We start from the raw sequence: 14,280 nt of genomic DNA, 5'->3' as shown, positions 1-14,280 counted from the left end.
CAGGGCCCCGGCATCGGCCTGGGGCGACCCTGTTACCCCCCGACCCGAGGAAGATGCCCCTGAGCAGTGGGAGGCGAGCCTCTTCCCTCTCTCTCCCCGACCAGGCCCTTCCCCCAGTAGGTACCTGTGTCTGCGAGACTCGGGCCAAAGGGATGGGTGAGCGCGAGGCCCAGGGAGCGGCGAGGGGATAGCAGGACAGATGACCCCGGGACCTGCCCCGGAGTGGAGCCCGCCGGGGGACCGGGGGCGACCTTTAGCCGGTCATTCTCAGCCTTCAGCAGGTCCACCTCCAGCTGTGGCGAGAACGGCAGGGAAGTTCGGTGGGATGGAGCCGGTCTGGACCCCAGCTGCCCCGCCCGCGCCCCGCCCTGACACCCCCGCCCACGCCCCCACCCCCGCCCAGATGCCCTCGCCCGGACGCCCACCTGCATGTTGTGCATGGTCTCCCGCAGCTGGTCCAGCTGGTGGGCAGAGTTGAGGGCCTCCAGGCGGATGTCTGTGAGCTTCATCTCCTTCTCCCACAGCTCGGAGCGCAGCTCCGAGACCTCCTTCTTCTCTGGCTCCCCCTCCTCGCTGGTGTGGAACAGCCGGGCGTGGGGGGCCGGGTGAGCAGGGCCCCTGGAAGGAAGGGAGACTCAGGCCGGTGGTGCGGCACGTGCGGGGCGTTGGACGCCGAGGCCCGCGGGTGCGGCTGGCGGGGGGGGGGGGCAGCGGGCGGAGCACCTACTCGGGGGCCTCGGTGCCCGCGGAGGACGAGGCGGAGGACTTGATGGAGGGCGAGGCGGTCTCGGTGGACGCGTGCTGCAGTTTGGGGGATGAGGGGGCCGAGGAGTCGGGTGTGGCGATCTCCTCGATGTCCGAGTACGAGGATGCCGACTTGGGTCCCTTCTTTATGCTGAAGGCTTTGTTGAAGGAGCTTCGGAGCTGGAAGAAAGCAGATTCCGGGAAAGCCGTCAGGCTCCGCTCCGGAGACGGGAGGCAGTGGGGGCTTCTGAGACAGAAGTGCAGAGCAGGTGTTTGCTCCACAACCAAGCCTCCCTCTCTAAGCTCCACCCGACATGGAACATGGACAGGGGACTCGCCTAGAAGTTCGGGCGCAGGGAGACCAGAGACCTTGGCTTGCTGCTGTCGCGCTGGGAACTCCTTGGGCGTTCCCTCCCCCGAGGACAGAGGGGAGCCCCCAGGGCACGGGGCGTGCCTCCAGGCGACCGGATCCCGGCTCCTCACCAGTACCTGCCCAGTCTGGGGCCCAGCTCTCTTTGGCCTCAGGACCCTCCTCTGACCAGGGCTCAGATCAGAATGTCTCCACCCACCCCCCAGAACCGACAGTATGACCGAGGGACCCACAGAAGGGAGTGGAGTCAGGTTCCTGTTAGTGCCTCTGGTGCTCAGCACATCACAGAAGGGGGAGAACAGCCAGATTCAAGTGCTTTTGACTACTCGATCGTCCCAGAGTAAGGGCCACTTCCCAGCACCTCCTCAAAGTCCGTGGGATGCTGTGATCTGACCGCCACCCGCTCACTCCTGGTGCTGACGAGCCTGGTGTTGGGGATGTGAGATGCAAGCCTGGGTTCTGCCCACTCCGGTCACGTGTGTCCACACAGCATGCACACACACAGCCCTCACTGGTCACATGCGGTCCACACAGCATGCACACACACGCAAGGACAGAGATGGAACAGCAGCCAGGGGCAGAGAGTAAAGGCGGGGTCCAAGGTGATTGGGACACAGTGAAGCAGATCTTTGAGACGCTGAAGGAGAGGCGGGAAACCTGAGGGTGCTCCTCCCCAGTGTCCCCTGGAGCACAGGGCCCCAGGGCGCAGCTGGCCTGCAGTGGGGGGTGCCGGGGCCTCTAGCAGGCAGGACACGAGGCAGGCCCACCTGGCTGCGTGGGGGACGGGAGGGAGTACGTGTGCGGGATAGGCCAGCATCGAGTGGTCGTGGCTCAGTTCTCTGCAGAGGTGAGACCTGGCACTAGAACTCAGGCTTCCTCATCTTCAGCCCGATGAAGCCTTCTCCATCCACTGCCTCTGTGTGTGTGTGTGAGTGCCCATATGCATGTGCACACGTATTTGAGTGTTTCTGTGTGAGTGCATGTGTGTCCGAGAGTGTGCACGCACATGCGCACAGGCGGGACCAGGTCCTGTGACCGCACCCTGCCTGGAGCTCCAGCCTCTAAGGTCCCCAAGGTCCCATGTGGGAACAGTGCCCTGCAGTGTGTGGTCCCATGTTCCCTGCAGCGGGCGGCTCCGACACTCCCTAGGGTGGTGTCACGTGGGGAAGGGTTCTGTGGTCAAACGAGTTCTGGAAACAATGGGTCAAGCAAATGGAAGCCAGACCCTATCCTGAGGGACATCCCGAACTTGTGGGTGCCGTGCAGAAGGGGCAGTGCTCCTCGAATCTGGGCATGTTGGTGGGTGGTGGGGAGCTCACTCCAGGAAGTGCTGACCGGAGACTCAGGTTTAATAATGACCCTGCATCTCAGATCCTTGCTCTCCAGGCCCCTGCGGTCAGGGATCCAGCGACACTGGCCTCTCCCCGCCCTGCTGGCTGGTCTGAGCAGAGCACACCCCCACCCTCCTCTCCCACAAGCCCACCTCATTTAGCTTCCACCCCTGTGGCCCTTCCCCTGCCTTCTGGAAGGAGCCTGGCTGTAGCACCGTGCGCTCCAAATGAATTAAGCATTTCTGCACCATTGGATTGTGGCGGTTGTGGTCAGTTTTACATGAACAATCTCGTTCTTTGTCCCCGGCAACTCTGCAGGCTCCGAGGCCCCAGACTCAGTGTTTCCTGTCCTTACCACACCCACCACGATGTCATGAGAGGGTCAGCATGGACTGGGCAAGTCTGCTTGGGGCGGAAATTCTGGGTTCACTTTCTCTTAGACGTTTACACCCTAATCCCTGGATGTCTCTGGAAACCCCGTGAATGCTCAGAGGGCTTCAGGTTGTAGGGTGACTTGAGGTCACACCCCTCACCCATCTCTGGTTCATCTTACTCCAGAGCTAACTCTTCAGGCTGGACCCAAACTGCCCTGCCCTGGACAGGCGTGGTCAAGGTAATGTCACCCGGGAGTCTCCTCCAGCTGGGCTGTCTCGGGTCTGCTGGGGCGAAAGCTGGGGGCTCTGACTGACTGCTCGGCAACAGGCGGGCTTCGCCGCAGGGGAGAGGCAGCAGGAGGCCAACGAGGGTTTGCCCGCCGTGGCCACCCGGCCCCCGCCAGGCCGCCCCCGGCCCCGTGGGGCAGCCGCGGGAGGACACGCAGGGGGTGAGTCAGGGACCCTGTGGTGGCCGTCACGGCTAGTTTCCTGAGTGGCTGCTCTGTTTTTAGGGGAGGGAGTGGCTCTGGAGGTGGGGAGGGTATGGCAAAGGGAAAGAAGACAGGGAGAGGTGTGCGCGTCTTACCTCGTAGACCTGGAAAAAATAGGGATTTGAAGTCAGCATTTGGAAGGGAAAAAAAAAAAGAAGAAGCAACACTTAATCACTCATTTCACATGGCGGGCCCCATCTGTGCTAACAAAGTGTGTGGGCGGCCCCCTGAGCAGGGGGCCGAGGCTGACGGGGCCCCCGGGGCTCCTCTCGCCAACACAGGCGGCCGAGGAGCCAGAGGAGTCTTCTCCCGGCCTCGAGTTTCAGAAAGGTCATCCAAAGTCAGAAACAAACAACACGACGGCTATCTCTGGACCAAAGGCAATCACACGTTCCCTGTGAAGCAACCTGGGAAGTTCTGCAAATACCTCTCCCCAAAGTGGGCAGAATGGCCTCCAGGACCACCCAGAACGAGTGGGTCTGTTCATAACATCCTCTCCCCACGGTGGGGCGGGGGGGGGGCTGGTGGGACGGTCCCTTCTGAGGGTTTCCCTCTGTTGCCAATGACTCGCCTGGGCACCCCGGAAGGCAGGTGCTCGCGGGGCTGGAGGGGCGGCTGGGGGCCGACACCCACCCGGCACCGTGTGGGGTGGGGCTCCCCCCTGGGCCCTCGCGGGGGCCCTGCCCCTCACCTACCCAGCTCTTCTTCTTCTTCTTCTTCGCGTCAGCGTCCTTGCCGCTACCGATGCTGGAGTGGCTGGTGATGCTGTTGAGGCTGGAGATGCTGTCGGAGGAGTTCTGCCTCTTGATCCGGAGTTCTAGGGGCCGAGCGGGTGGCGAACAGATATGGGGGCTGAGAGGGGACACCCACCTCCATGCCCACTTTCCTCACTTTTTGGATCATTCTTTCCCCAAACATGGATCGCGGACCAATCGTGTCAACATACAAAGATGCCAGAGGTGGAAAGTCAGAGAGAAATGATCCCTTGAGAAACGTCCTGGTTTTCAAGAAGCTCCCAGTCAAGAAGGAGAGAAAGATGAACTCAGCACGGGCAGGTGTGTCCCCGTCTGGGGGACGCAGAGCTGCCCGGCCCCACGACTTTCTCAGCAAGACTTGACTGCCTGGGGGTCCAGCCGAGTGTCCGGCGTTTAACCTCAGTGAGCTCTAGGTTCCTCACCCGACTGGCAGAGAACCTCCCTAGCGCTCCGAGGAGGTCTGCAATGGCACGAGAACGAGCCCCTTCTCTGAAGGAGAGGGCCAGAAGGGGAGGGGACGTCTGAGCAGAGGTGCCCCAGGTGGGGACGCTGGGAGACACTCTGGGGACTGAAGAGCAGCACCGCGGAGGCTGCGCAGGGCGCCAGCCCTCAGGACCCGAACCGGAGCTGAAGGAGCGGGCGCCCTGGACCCCGGGCGCAGCAGGGCCGAGGCTGGACACCAGGCTTGGGCCGGGGGTGCCGGGAGGAGGCGGCCGTGTGTCGCAGGGAACGGGCACGGAGAGTCTCAGCAGGGACATAATAGGATCAGATTTTAAAGCCTCATTTTGGAGTCACTGAGGACTCACGGGTATTGGGGAAGTAGTGGACGGGGAGGCTCCCGCCCCTGTGACCCGGTCTCCGCAGGGCCCGCAGCTCGTGGGACTGCAGACAGTCCGGAGACTCGGGCCCCAGAGAGCCCCCTGCATGAGCACGAGGACCGAGCGGGGGGCCGGAGCAGCGGCGGGCGAGGTACAGAGCTGCTGGCGGGGGGACGCGGGCCAGCCTCGGCTCTTTTCTCTCCCTGACCAGAACTGGGCCTTTAAACTCCAGTTTTCCTCTGTACTGTAGGCTCCTCGGCTCTCACGTTGGAAATACCGAGCCCCCAAGGGTCGCAGAAAACCCTTCGTTCAGCGACCGGCAGGCCAGGCCAACGCTCCTGCAGAGCACCCCGCCTACTCAAGGTGCACAGAATTCCCCAGAGCACAGGCTGGGCCAAAGTGAAGAGGTTTTCGTTGGTATAAAACTGGATGTGTGTGTCTGTATATATTTGTTTATATATGCACAGAAAATTGTTTCTGGGAGGTGTGCAGAAAACTGTTTAACAGTCATGACCACTGGGGGTGGGACTTGGAGGGGGTTCAGGGAGAGGATTTGATCCTTTACCACATCCCCTTTGTACAGGCTTTGTGTCGTCAGGGGCTGCCAAGCTTTCACTGTACAGGCCGGACAGCAAGCAGCTCAGGCTTCGCGGCTGTACCTGCTCCCTCACAGCCGCCGGGCAGGGCGCTCCGACACAGAGCAGCCGCAGACAACATGGAGATTCATGAGTGTGGCTGTGTGCCAGTAAGACTATTTAAAAGCAGGCAGTAAAAAGAAAAACAAAACACAGGTGGCGAACCAGATCTGGCCAGTGGGGGCACCCTTAGTTCACATCTTCCTCCAGGATGAGCACTGCTTTTGTAATAAAATAAATTTAATTAAGTTAGTCAATTAAAAACAAAGCAAAGGGTAGCAAGCAAGTGGGTGCACCTGTCCAGCACCAGCTACGTGGAGGGTCCAGGGAACTGTGCGCCTGTCGACGAGAAGCTGATAATCTGCTATGTTGGGGGGGGGGTCTTGCTCAGTGGTGGAGCACGGGCGTAGCATGCACGAGGTCCTGAGTTCAATCCCCAGCACCTCCATTAAAAATAAATTAATAAACCTACCCCCCCCCAAATTTAAAATACGCTATACAGTACTTTTAAGAGCAAAGGATGTGTTTTAAAACCAATCTTCAAAAAGTTAGGGAATCTTTTGTGCATTTAAAGTTCTGTGCCATGTACGTTTATCACCAATTTTCAAAGTAAGGTTAGGCGTCATGGCTTTCCACAGTAGTTCTCTGACTGCTCCTAGAAACCCTCCCGGCCAGGCTGAGCAGGGGTCCACGTGAACAAGGAAAACGCACAGCGAAGGACAGGACTCACTGTCCATCGGACACACACGCATCTGGAGTCATACGCGCTCCCATGGCGCCACAAAGCCCTCGGACACACGTGCATCTGAAGAGCCAGCCGAGCTTGGGAGACGAGCCACAGCCCAGCACCCCAGACCCGTCCCTTAGGAGCCGTGTCTGAACAAGTCCGTCTTCTCTGATCTTACTCTCCTTATAAAGTATAAAACATGCTTCACAGGGTTGCGACTTGGACTAAATGAATCACTGTAAGTAAAACGCTCAGACTAGTGCCTGGCGGACCGCAGGTGTTCCTGTTGCCGAAGTCGGAACCCAGCAGGCAAGAGAAGTGACGGCCGATGTGGCCGGAGAGAAAGTCCGTCCCAGGCCAGGCAGAGCCGGACGCTCCTGCTGCGCCCTGCGGCTCTGGGTGTGTTCCTTCCCTTAACTTGCTTTTCTAAAATGCTTCAAACACACAGAAACACTTAGAGCTCAGCACCGCAGGAAGACCCCACACGCTTTCCACCTAATTAACAGCTGTTGATCTTTTGTTCTGTTTGCGCAGAGACGTGCACTCACACACTAACACATTCAGAGAACGTTTTCTTGAACGACTTGAAAACAAGAAGTGGACAGCACTTCACCACCAAGCGCTTCGGGGTGCACCTCCTAAGAACAAGGGCACAGTCTCGAAACACCAGTATCATTCCTAAGGAAACTAACAGCAAGGTTTTAAATTTAACGTCCAGCCCATATTCGAATCGGAATGACTTCGGATCTTAAGTGATGCGCCTGGATCGCCGTGGGGCAGTGAGGGAAGGGCTGGCGCAACACAGGGCGTTGGGCAGTTACGGGGATAACCCAGAAGAAGAGCCCGGACAGCCTAAGCCAGGGCCGCGGCAAGACAGGAGGGACAACCAGAAGGGGGCGCCACACTGTCAACCGACTTAACTCAATTAAAAAAAAAGACGGGGAGGGAACTGAGGTCTGTGCAGATTTACACACTCACGTACACGAGTCAGCGTACGAAACTGACTGAGCGCAGCGGTGGGGACAGTGGGATGTGGAGGGCGACTCTCCGATTAGTGGTTTGGGTGATGCCTGAAGGGGGCAGAACTGCAGGAGAGAAAGGGTTACGTGGCTGGAAGCAGAGGCGTGGAGTTCAGGAGGGAGGTGGAGACTAAGAGAGACACAGACTGACAAGCAGTTGTAAAGCCTTAACCGAGCTAATCATCGGCTCAGAAGGTTTGCAGGAGTCGCCATCAATATACAAAAAAACCAGCTGCATTTCTATATACTAGTAATGAATAATCTGAAAAAGAAGTTAAGAAAGCCATTCTATTTACAAGGGTATCAAAAATTAAATTCAACAGAAGAAAAGCAAGACCTGGACACTGAAAACCACAGGACGCTGCTGACATAAACCCAAGCGCACCTGGACGGGGGCCCGGCCACAGCCGCGGGGGAGGCAGCGGCTACGCTAAGTAGCGTTACGTTGACAGCGCTCCCCAAGTTCACTCCCAGAGCCAGCACCATCCTGACCAAGATCCCAGCTGGCTTATTTGCAGAGATTGACGAGCTGACACTAAAATTTACATGGAAAAACAGAGGGCAAAGGCACAGAGGAGCCGAAACTAGCTCGGAGAGGAACAAAGTTGGAGGGCCCACGTTTCTGACTTCAAAACCTGGGACAGAGTTACAGTAAGTAACCAAGGCAGGGAATGCCAGCTAAGGACAGATGTAAGGATTGATGGAGTAAAGCTGCGAATCCAGAAATAAATGCAGATATTTACAGTTAATTGATCTCCTACAAGAGTCCCATGATCAGCCAGTGGGGAAAACAGGCTTTTCAACAAATGGTGCTGGGACATCTGGACCGCCACTCATCAAAGAATGAAGGTGGGCCCCTACCTCACGCCAGCCAGAGCAGCAGGAAGAGACCGAGACGGGATGCGGCTCACAAGGAAGGGGAGAGCCTGATGGAGAGAGAATCTGAAGAGAGGGTTCTCCCTTTTCTCCTTTAAAACGAAAGATCAGTTAGCAGCGTTATAACTGAGGAAGGAGCCAACGGAGGGTAAGAGGCTGAATATGCAGAAAAGCAGTGTGTGTGTGTTGGGGGGTGGGGCGAGGACCCAGGGCATCAGGCGAGGGTCGCTCTTGGCTGGAGGGACCGCCCCACAAGTCAGGACGGGTGAGTCACACGGAGGGAGCGGGGGAGGCCAGTGGGGAGCCTGCTTCTCAGTTGAGGAGGAGGTGAGCCTAGTTCGGCAGGAGGGGAGGCCGCGGTGGGAGGCTGAGGATGGTTGACGACGGATGGAAGGACAGGGAGCGGACCACCCGCCGAGCCGGCTGAGTGAGAGGGCGTGGCTGGCGGCGTCTGGTGGCCCCGTATCTTTTTCTCGCCCTTTTCCCTTCCCCCTGTACTGAGATGCCACTGACATACAGCACCATGTGCATCTAAGGCGCACAGCATAATGACTTCCAGACGTCATGAAACGACGACCTCAGCACGTTCAGTGGACGTCTCTCGTCTCACAGACACAACATAAAAGAAAGGTTTTCCTCGTGATGAGAAAACTCAGGGTTCACTCTCTGAACAACCTTCACGGCAGTGTTCACTACAGTAAGCGTGTTGAACGCGACGTCCCTGGTGCCCCGTCTCATGACCGGAGTTCATCCCTCGGGACCTTTCACCCCCAGACCACCCCCGACTCTCTCTCGCAAAGCCTGCCTGGCAGTTAAGCCCAAGGCTAACCGGTCACGGAGCCCCAGAATCCACGCAATCTTTGTCTCCTCTGAAGAGGAGACTCACTCCCCTCGGAACTGGAGAGGATCAGGCGAGGTGACATGTGTGTCTGCACACCTGCTGACATAAAAGTGCAAAGTGCTGGTGTTTCTAGACTACTCCTTAGAGCAGCTTTAGGTTCACAGCAAATCCCAGCAGACGGGAGAGACGCCCCCTCGGCCCCCCGACCCCACACGTGCACAGCATCTCCCACCAGACGCGACGTTTGCTACAACCGACAGACCTGCAAGGACACGTCACCACCACCCAGGGCCCACGGTCACCCTGGGCTTCACTTCCGGGGGTTTGGACGCAAGTCTGAGGACTCAGATCCACGGTGCCTGTGCCCTGCAGAACACTGTCGCCGCCCCACAGATCCTCTGCGCTCTGCAGGTTCATCTCCAGGCCTGACAGCCGTGACCCTTCGTCCCCAGTCCTGTCCTTTCCAGAAGGTCACACAGTGGAGTCAGACAATACACAGCCTTTTCTGATGGCCTCTTGTCACTTGTGATGCACATTTAAGGCTCCCCAGTGTCTTTTCACAGCTTGAGAGCTCATTTCTCTTTAACGCTGAGTAATCTTTCACTGTCTGGCTACAGCACAGCTCGTTCATCTGTTCACCTACTGATGGACATCTGGCCTGCTTCCAAGTCTTAGCAATTGTGAGTAAAGCTGCTGTAAAGGCCCATGTTTAGGTGTTCGTGGGGACATAAAATTTCAGCTCCTTTGGGTAAATACGCAGGCCATGGGGCGTGACTGTGGGGTCGTGCGGCAGGAGCACCCCGAGTTCTGAAAGAATACAGGGCTACTCTAATGACTGTCCTTGACAGCTCTTGGGCTCAGGTCTGCAGACCCAGGAGAGGACCCTCCCCTCCCTCGCCCCCTGGGGTGGCGGGGTCGTGCCCGGGCCCTCCGCCTTGGCCCGCACCTCCTAGAAGTCTGATATGGGGCCTGGCACATTCTGGGCACAGATAAAAACCTGCAATCACTGTCCTTCCTCCCCACTTCCATTTTCAGTCTGTGGCTGGAGGGCCTACCTTTGGGTGTGGCCTCCGAGGCACTGAGGGCTCCCTGGATGACCGCCTGGGCCTCAGAGTTCTTCTTCTTCAGAAAGTCAATGGTTTCTCGTAGGTCCAGCAGCTCGGTGTCCTCAGAGAGGAAGGAAAGCAGTGTCACCGTAGGGACGGGGAGCACCTACAATGCGGCCGGCAAGGGGCCCTGGGATCTTCAGACGGGACGGAGAAGGCAGGGAGCTGGGACAGCTGTGTCGTGCGGCAGTGGGGAGCTCGGGTGACAGGGTTGGGGGGGTGGCTGCTGCTCAGGACCAGGCAGGAGGTTAGCCTCGGCCCGTCCGCCCAGGACCCCTCCCACCCCGGGACCCTCACCTTCTCCTCGGCCGTCTCTGCCAGGTGTCGTAGGCGGGACGTCATGTTCACCAGGCTCTGCTCAAAAGCCGCCACGAGGTTAGCCTGAAACAAAAGGTCAGGAGATGCCCCGGCTGCCTGGGTTGGGGCCGGAGGGCACGGGAGCGGAAGGCGGTCGGAGATGACTGTGTCTGAGTTGACCAGGCCCAACCCCCTCTTGGTGGTTTTTCCATGTTGTTCTTCCTGAGCAACAGGGTGGAATCAGACACCTTTCGGGCCTAAAAGAAACTTCTGGAATTTCCTTGAGTAAGGGAGTGGCCCAGACAGCACCCGGGCAGGCAGGCCTGGGGAGGCGCTCAGAGACTGGGCAGCAGCGTCTGCAGAGCTGGGATGTCCCTCTGCTCCAAGGGGGCCACCAGCTCGGGGGCTATCGTCCTGGGGCGACTCCTCCACGGCCGGACAGGCAGCCCCAGGGCCCCGTCACCTCCCAGTAGGAGCAGTTCGGGCCACCTCTCCAGGGCCTCTGTCCTGGCTGCCCTCCCCCTCACCCCGCTGTCCTGGGCTGCCTTTTCGGGGCTGGGGAAGCAGCTTGGGTGGCTACAGGGGCAGTTCCCAGCCTGGCCACTAGGGGTCGCCCTGCACCGCGAGGTGCCGGGGGCCTGGAGAGGTGCGGGGTGGGGCGGCTCCGGACCAGAGGGGAATCCCTCTGGGAGGAACAGCTGTCAGCAGGGAGCATCTGAGCAAACTGTGACCCAGCAGAGGGGACACACTCCACACACAGCTCCGGGTGTCTGACCCCCACTGCTTCCTGCCGGCCAACCATGCTTCCTCCCTGCTGGGGCCACTGCCCGGAGACAGGGCTGGAGGCATCGCTCAGGCCCAGGCCAGGGCTCCTCGCTGGCCGTGCAGGGAGCACCTGCCTCCTTGGCCTCAGGTCACCTCCTGTGTGTCACTGGTGAACAGACACGCCCTGGAGGGAGGCCCGAGACCCCTGGCCCCGTGAGGGCTTTTCTGTGCTGGCCTCCCCCCACCCCCGAGCCTCCTGTAACCCCGGCCCCACTCGAGGACCTGTGCAACCTCGGGCTAAGCACACAGCCGAGAGAGGCTGCATGGGGGCTGGGTGGTCTGGGCTGTCCAGGGTGTGCCCCAGTGTGGGCCGCTGGGAGTCCCAGGGTCCTGAGGGGGGCGGCGAGCCTTCCAGAGTCCTGGCACCATGCCTCTTGCCTGAGGGCGGGGCTGCGACCCTCAGAGGGAAGCAGCCTCTGAAATTCAGGACCGTGTTGTGTCTGGGTGTCTAGTGTGTTCTCTCTTAGCCAAAGGGAACCTCCTGTTCTAAGAAAAATCACCCTCTAAATTCACTTTCCTGGCTCTTACCCAGACTCGACAGCACTGTGCTGACAGAGTGCAGTGTAGACGGATCTCTTCCCCTTTTGTCCCCCCACCACATCCCCCGGACGCAGATCTCCTGGGCTGTGGGACGGCCCCAGGCCTGGCCGCGGTGGGTAGGGCACAAGGCAGAGAAGAGGGGCTTCTTGCTTCTATTAAGATTCTTTCGGTCCCCAGTTCCCCAGCTGTGGGGACAAGGGCTTGATGGGGCTTCTCACCAGCCGGGAAGCTCATGGCTGACCGACCGAGGCTTTGGGAAGAGACAGAGAGCACCCAGAGACGGAGGGAGCTGCTGTTGAAATGCCCTGGCGGAGCCTCTTCCTCCTGCCCGACTCCAAGGGGAGCCCTGGGCCTGACAGCTGGGCTCCCTAGATGGGAAGAGCGGAAGCGGCGCCTGAAATGACCACGGAAGTCGCAGCCGCAGTGCCTTTTGTGCAAACACTTGGAAGCCCTGCAGATCCGGCTCAGCTGGTGTTTACAGCCTGGGGGAGAATGGCTCCCATGTTCTCCGTCTGCAGCTCGGCCCCAGGGGAGAGGCCACCGCCTAGTCCGGGAAGCACCTCTTTTCTTCCCGCCTCATGGGTGGAGAAACCCAAGCTGAGGGGCTGTGCTCGGACAGGCCGAGGGTCTCCGCCTATAGCTCAAGGGTCCAAGGACACTGCTGAGAAAACAACCTCCAAGAACCAGGCTGGGGTCTCAGTGTCACGTCCCAGCCGGGCCAGTCGCCAGCTCTGCACTGCCCAGTCCAGTGACGGACGCGCCCAGGGCAGAGGCAGAGGGTTCCCGGATGGATGACTGTAGCCCGTGGCTCCTCCCGCCCACGGCCGAGGCGAGGTTGTTCCCACCTCCACTGAGCACCTCCCACTGACAATCTTTTCTTCTTTCTCCAGGGACTTCAAAGACCAGCAGACGTGAAGGTCTTCACACCCATTCGCCAGGGCGGGGGCAAAAGCGGTTCTCTACAGACACCCAGACTCAGAGGGGGAGAAGGCCTGTCTCCACGGCGAGGCCCACAGGACAGACACCTCATGAGGCAGCTCCCTGCTGCGGGAACACATCTAACTTAGGGCCAGACAACCAGCTGGCCCGTCCCCGACTCGCTGGGACTCACGTTGGCGGAAAGCTGGGACGTCAAGGTGGCCACTTTTTCCTGGGATGATTCCAGTTCCCTCCGGAGCTTCCGGATTTGCTGTGGAGGAAGAGAGACAGGAACTGATGGTGGCAGCAGACGTGTTTAAGGTCGGGAAGGAGACGGGGCGCGGCGGTGCTAACAAGCGGGGACGAGGGCTCGGCACCCTACCTCAGACTGCATCCTCTCCTCAGCCTGCAGAAGGGAGCACAGAGGGAGAGAGAGAGAGGAGGCGGTTACTCCGGGGGTGGAGGGTGGGCAGAGGACTCGAGGAAGCGTGACCAGAGGCGCGAAGAGGCTGGAACCCTGTCTCCGGCCCTGGCTGCTTGCGGGGTGGCTCAGACCCGACGCCACGCTCTAATAAAAGGCTTCTCCTGAGCTTGTCTCCAGCCAGCTTTGTCATCGCCAAGAAGGCTGGGCAGTGGAACTTCCGCTGACCTGGAGACTGACCCTTACGGCCACCGACTTGGAGCAAAGAACTGGGGGCAGAGTGAACCCAAGAACCAACTGACACTGAACAGCCCGAGGCAGGGGACGCTCGCACGCTGCTGGGTTCTGAGGCCCTGGGAAGCCACCCTCTCACCCTGCTGTGGGCGCTGCCCACACCCCGAGCACAGAGCGCCTCTCCAACACAGGGTCCAACATGCGTTCTTCAGAGGAGGGGCACAGAAGGCAGCAGAGCTGCTCGGGAACTGGCGGCGAGGCCAGAAAGACCCCTCACTGAGGGTGCCGGGCGCCCCCACCCCACCCCGATCCGGGCGTGGCCGAGACAGCAGCGCCTGCCCCTGCCCGGCCCTCACCCCCGGGGGGCTCTGGGTGCAGTGGGGGAGGACGGGGTAGTGGTCTTACTGAGGAGTAAGTGGAGGAGGCGCTGGAGGCCAGGGACAGCACTGAGCCGTGAACTGCAAGAGAAGCAGAACACGGAGTTAACGGGGGGCTCAGAGACGGGGAGGGGGTCGGGAGTTTGGATTCTGACTGCAGGGCACCTGGAGCAAACAGAACAGAACAGGCGCTCAGCTGGATCACAGCCGCGGGCGGGGCTGTCAGCGGAGGACCGAGGGCTGAGGTCGGGGCACAGCCGGCCTCCTCTTGCTGCCCCGACGACGGGACCCCCGGCAGCCCGCTCCTCTGAGGGCAGGTGAGGGCGCGAGGGCTAGGGGAGGGAGAAGAGGTGCTGTGGACAGGTGCTGCCTCCTCCTCCCGGGCAGGAAGGGCGGTTTCTCATCAGAGCTGCTCAGAACACACCTGCAGTTGTGCCCGAGGGTCCAGACACCCCTCCCGATTACTCAGTAGCCAGAACTACAGCCCTGCGTCGAGGGCGAGCCCATCCGCAAGGAATGGCTCCAGGGACGGGTCCTGAACACCTCGGGGGTGGAGCCCCCAGCAAGCCGGATCTGCCAGC

General features: G+C 60.0%; 1 protein-coding gene across 7 annotated transcripts in view; it reads right to left on the bottom strand.

Annotated features, from left to right (window-relative positions):
- NAV1 (neuron navigator 1) overlaps window positions 1-14,280 on the bottom strand; it is a 205,829-nt gene that overhangs the window by 12,407 nt on the left and 179,142 nt on the right. For all 7 annotated transcript variants that reach the window (XM_064477319.1, XM_064477314.1, XM_064477318.1 and 4 more), the window contains 9 exons: window positions 13,728-13,780; window positions 13,050-13,073; window positions 12,861-12,938; window positions 10,385-10,468; window positions 10,037-10,148; window positions 4,006-4,127; window positions 728-924; window positions 426-618; window positions 125-293 (listed from right to left, as the gene is read on the bottom strand). In XM_064477319.1, the coding sequence (XP_064333389.1) occupies window positions 125-293; window positions 426-618; window positions 728-924; window positions 4,006-4,127; window positions 10,037-10,148; window positions 10,385-10,468; window positions 12,861-12,938; window positions 13,050-13,073; window positions 13,728-13,780 (1,032 nt within the window). The remainder of the gene's footprint in view (window positions 1-124; window positions 294-425; window positions 619-727; window positions 925-4,005; window positions 4,128-10,036; window positions 10,149-10,384; window positions 10,469-12,860; window positions 12,939-13,049; window positions 13,074-13,727; window positions 13,781-14,280) is intronic.

This window comes from Camelus dromedarius, chromosome 21 (genome assembly GCF_036321535.1).
Source record: "Camelus dromedarius isolate mCamDro1 chromosome 21, mCamDro1.pat, whole genome shotgun sequence".
Classification (NCBI taxonomy): Eukaryota; Metazoa; Chordata; class Mammalia; order Artiodactyla; family Camelidae; genus Camelus; species Camelus dromedarius.
Note: the sequence above shows the minus strand (reverse complement) of the source record. Positions and strands in the feature narration are given on the sequence as shown.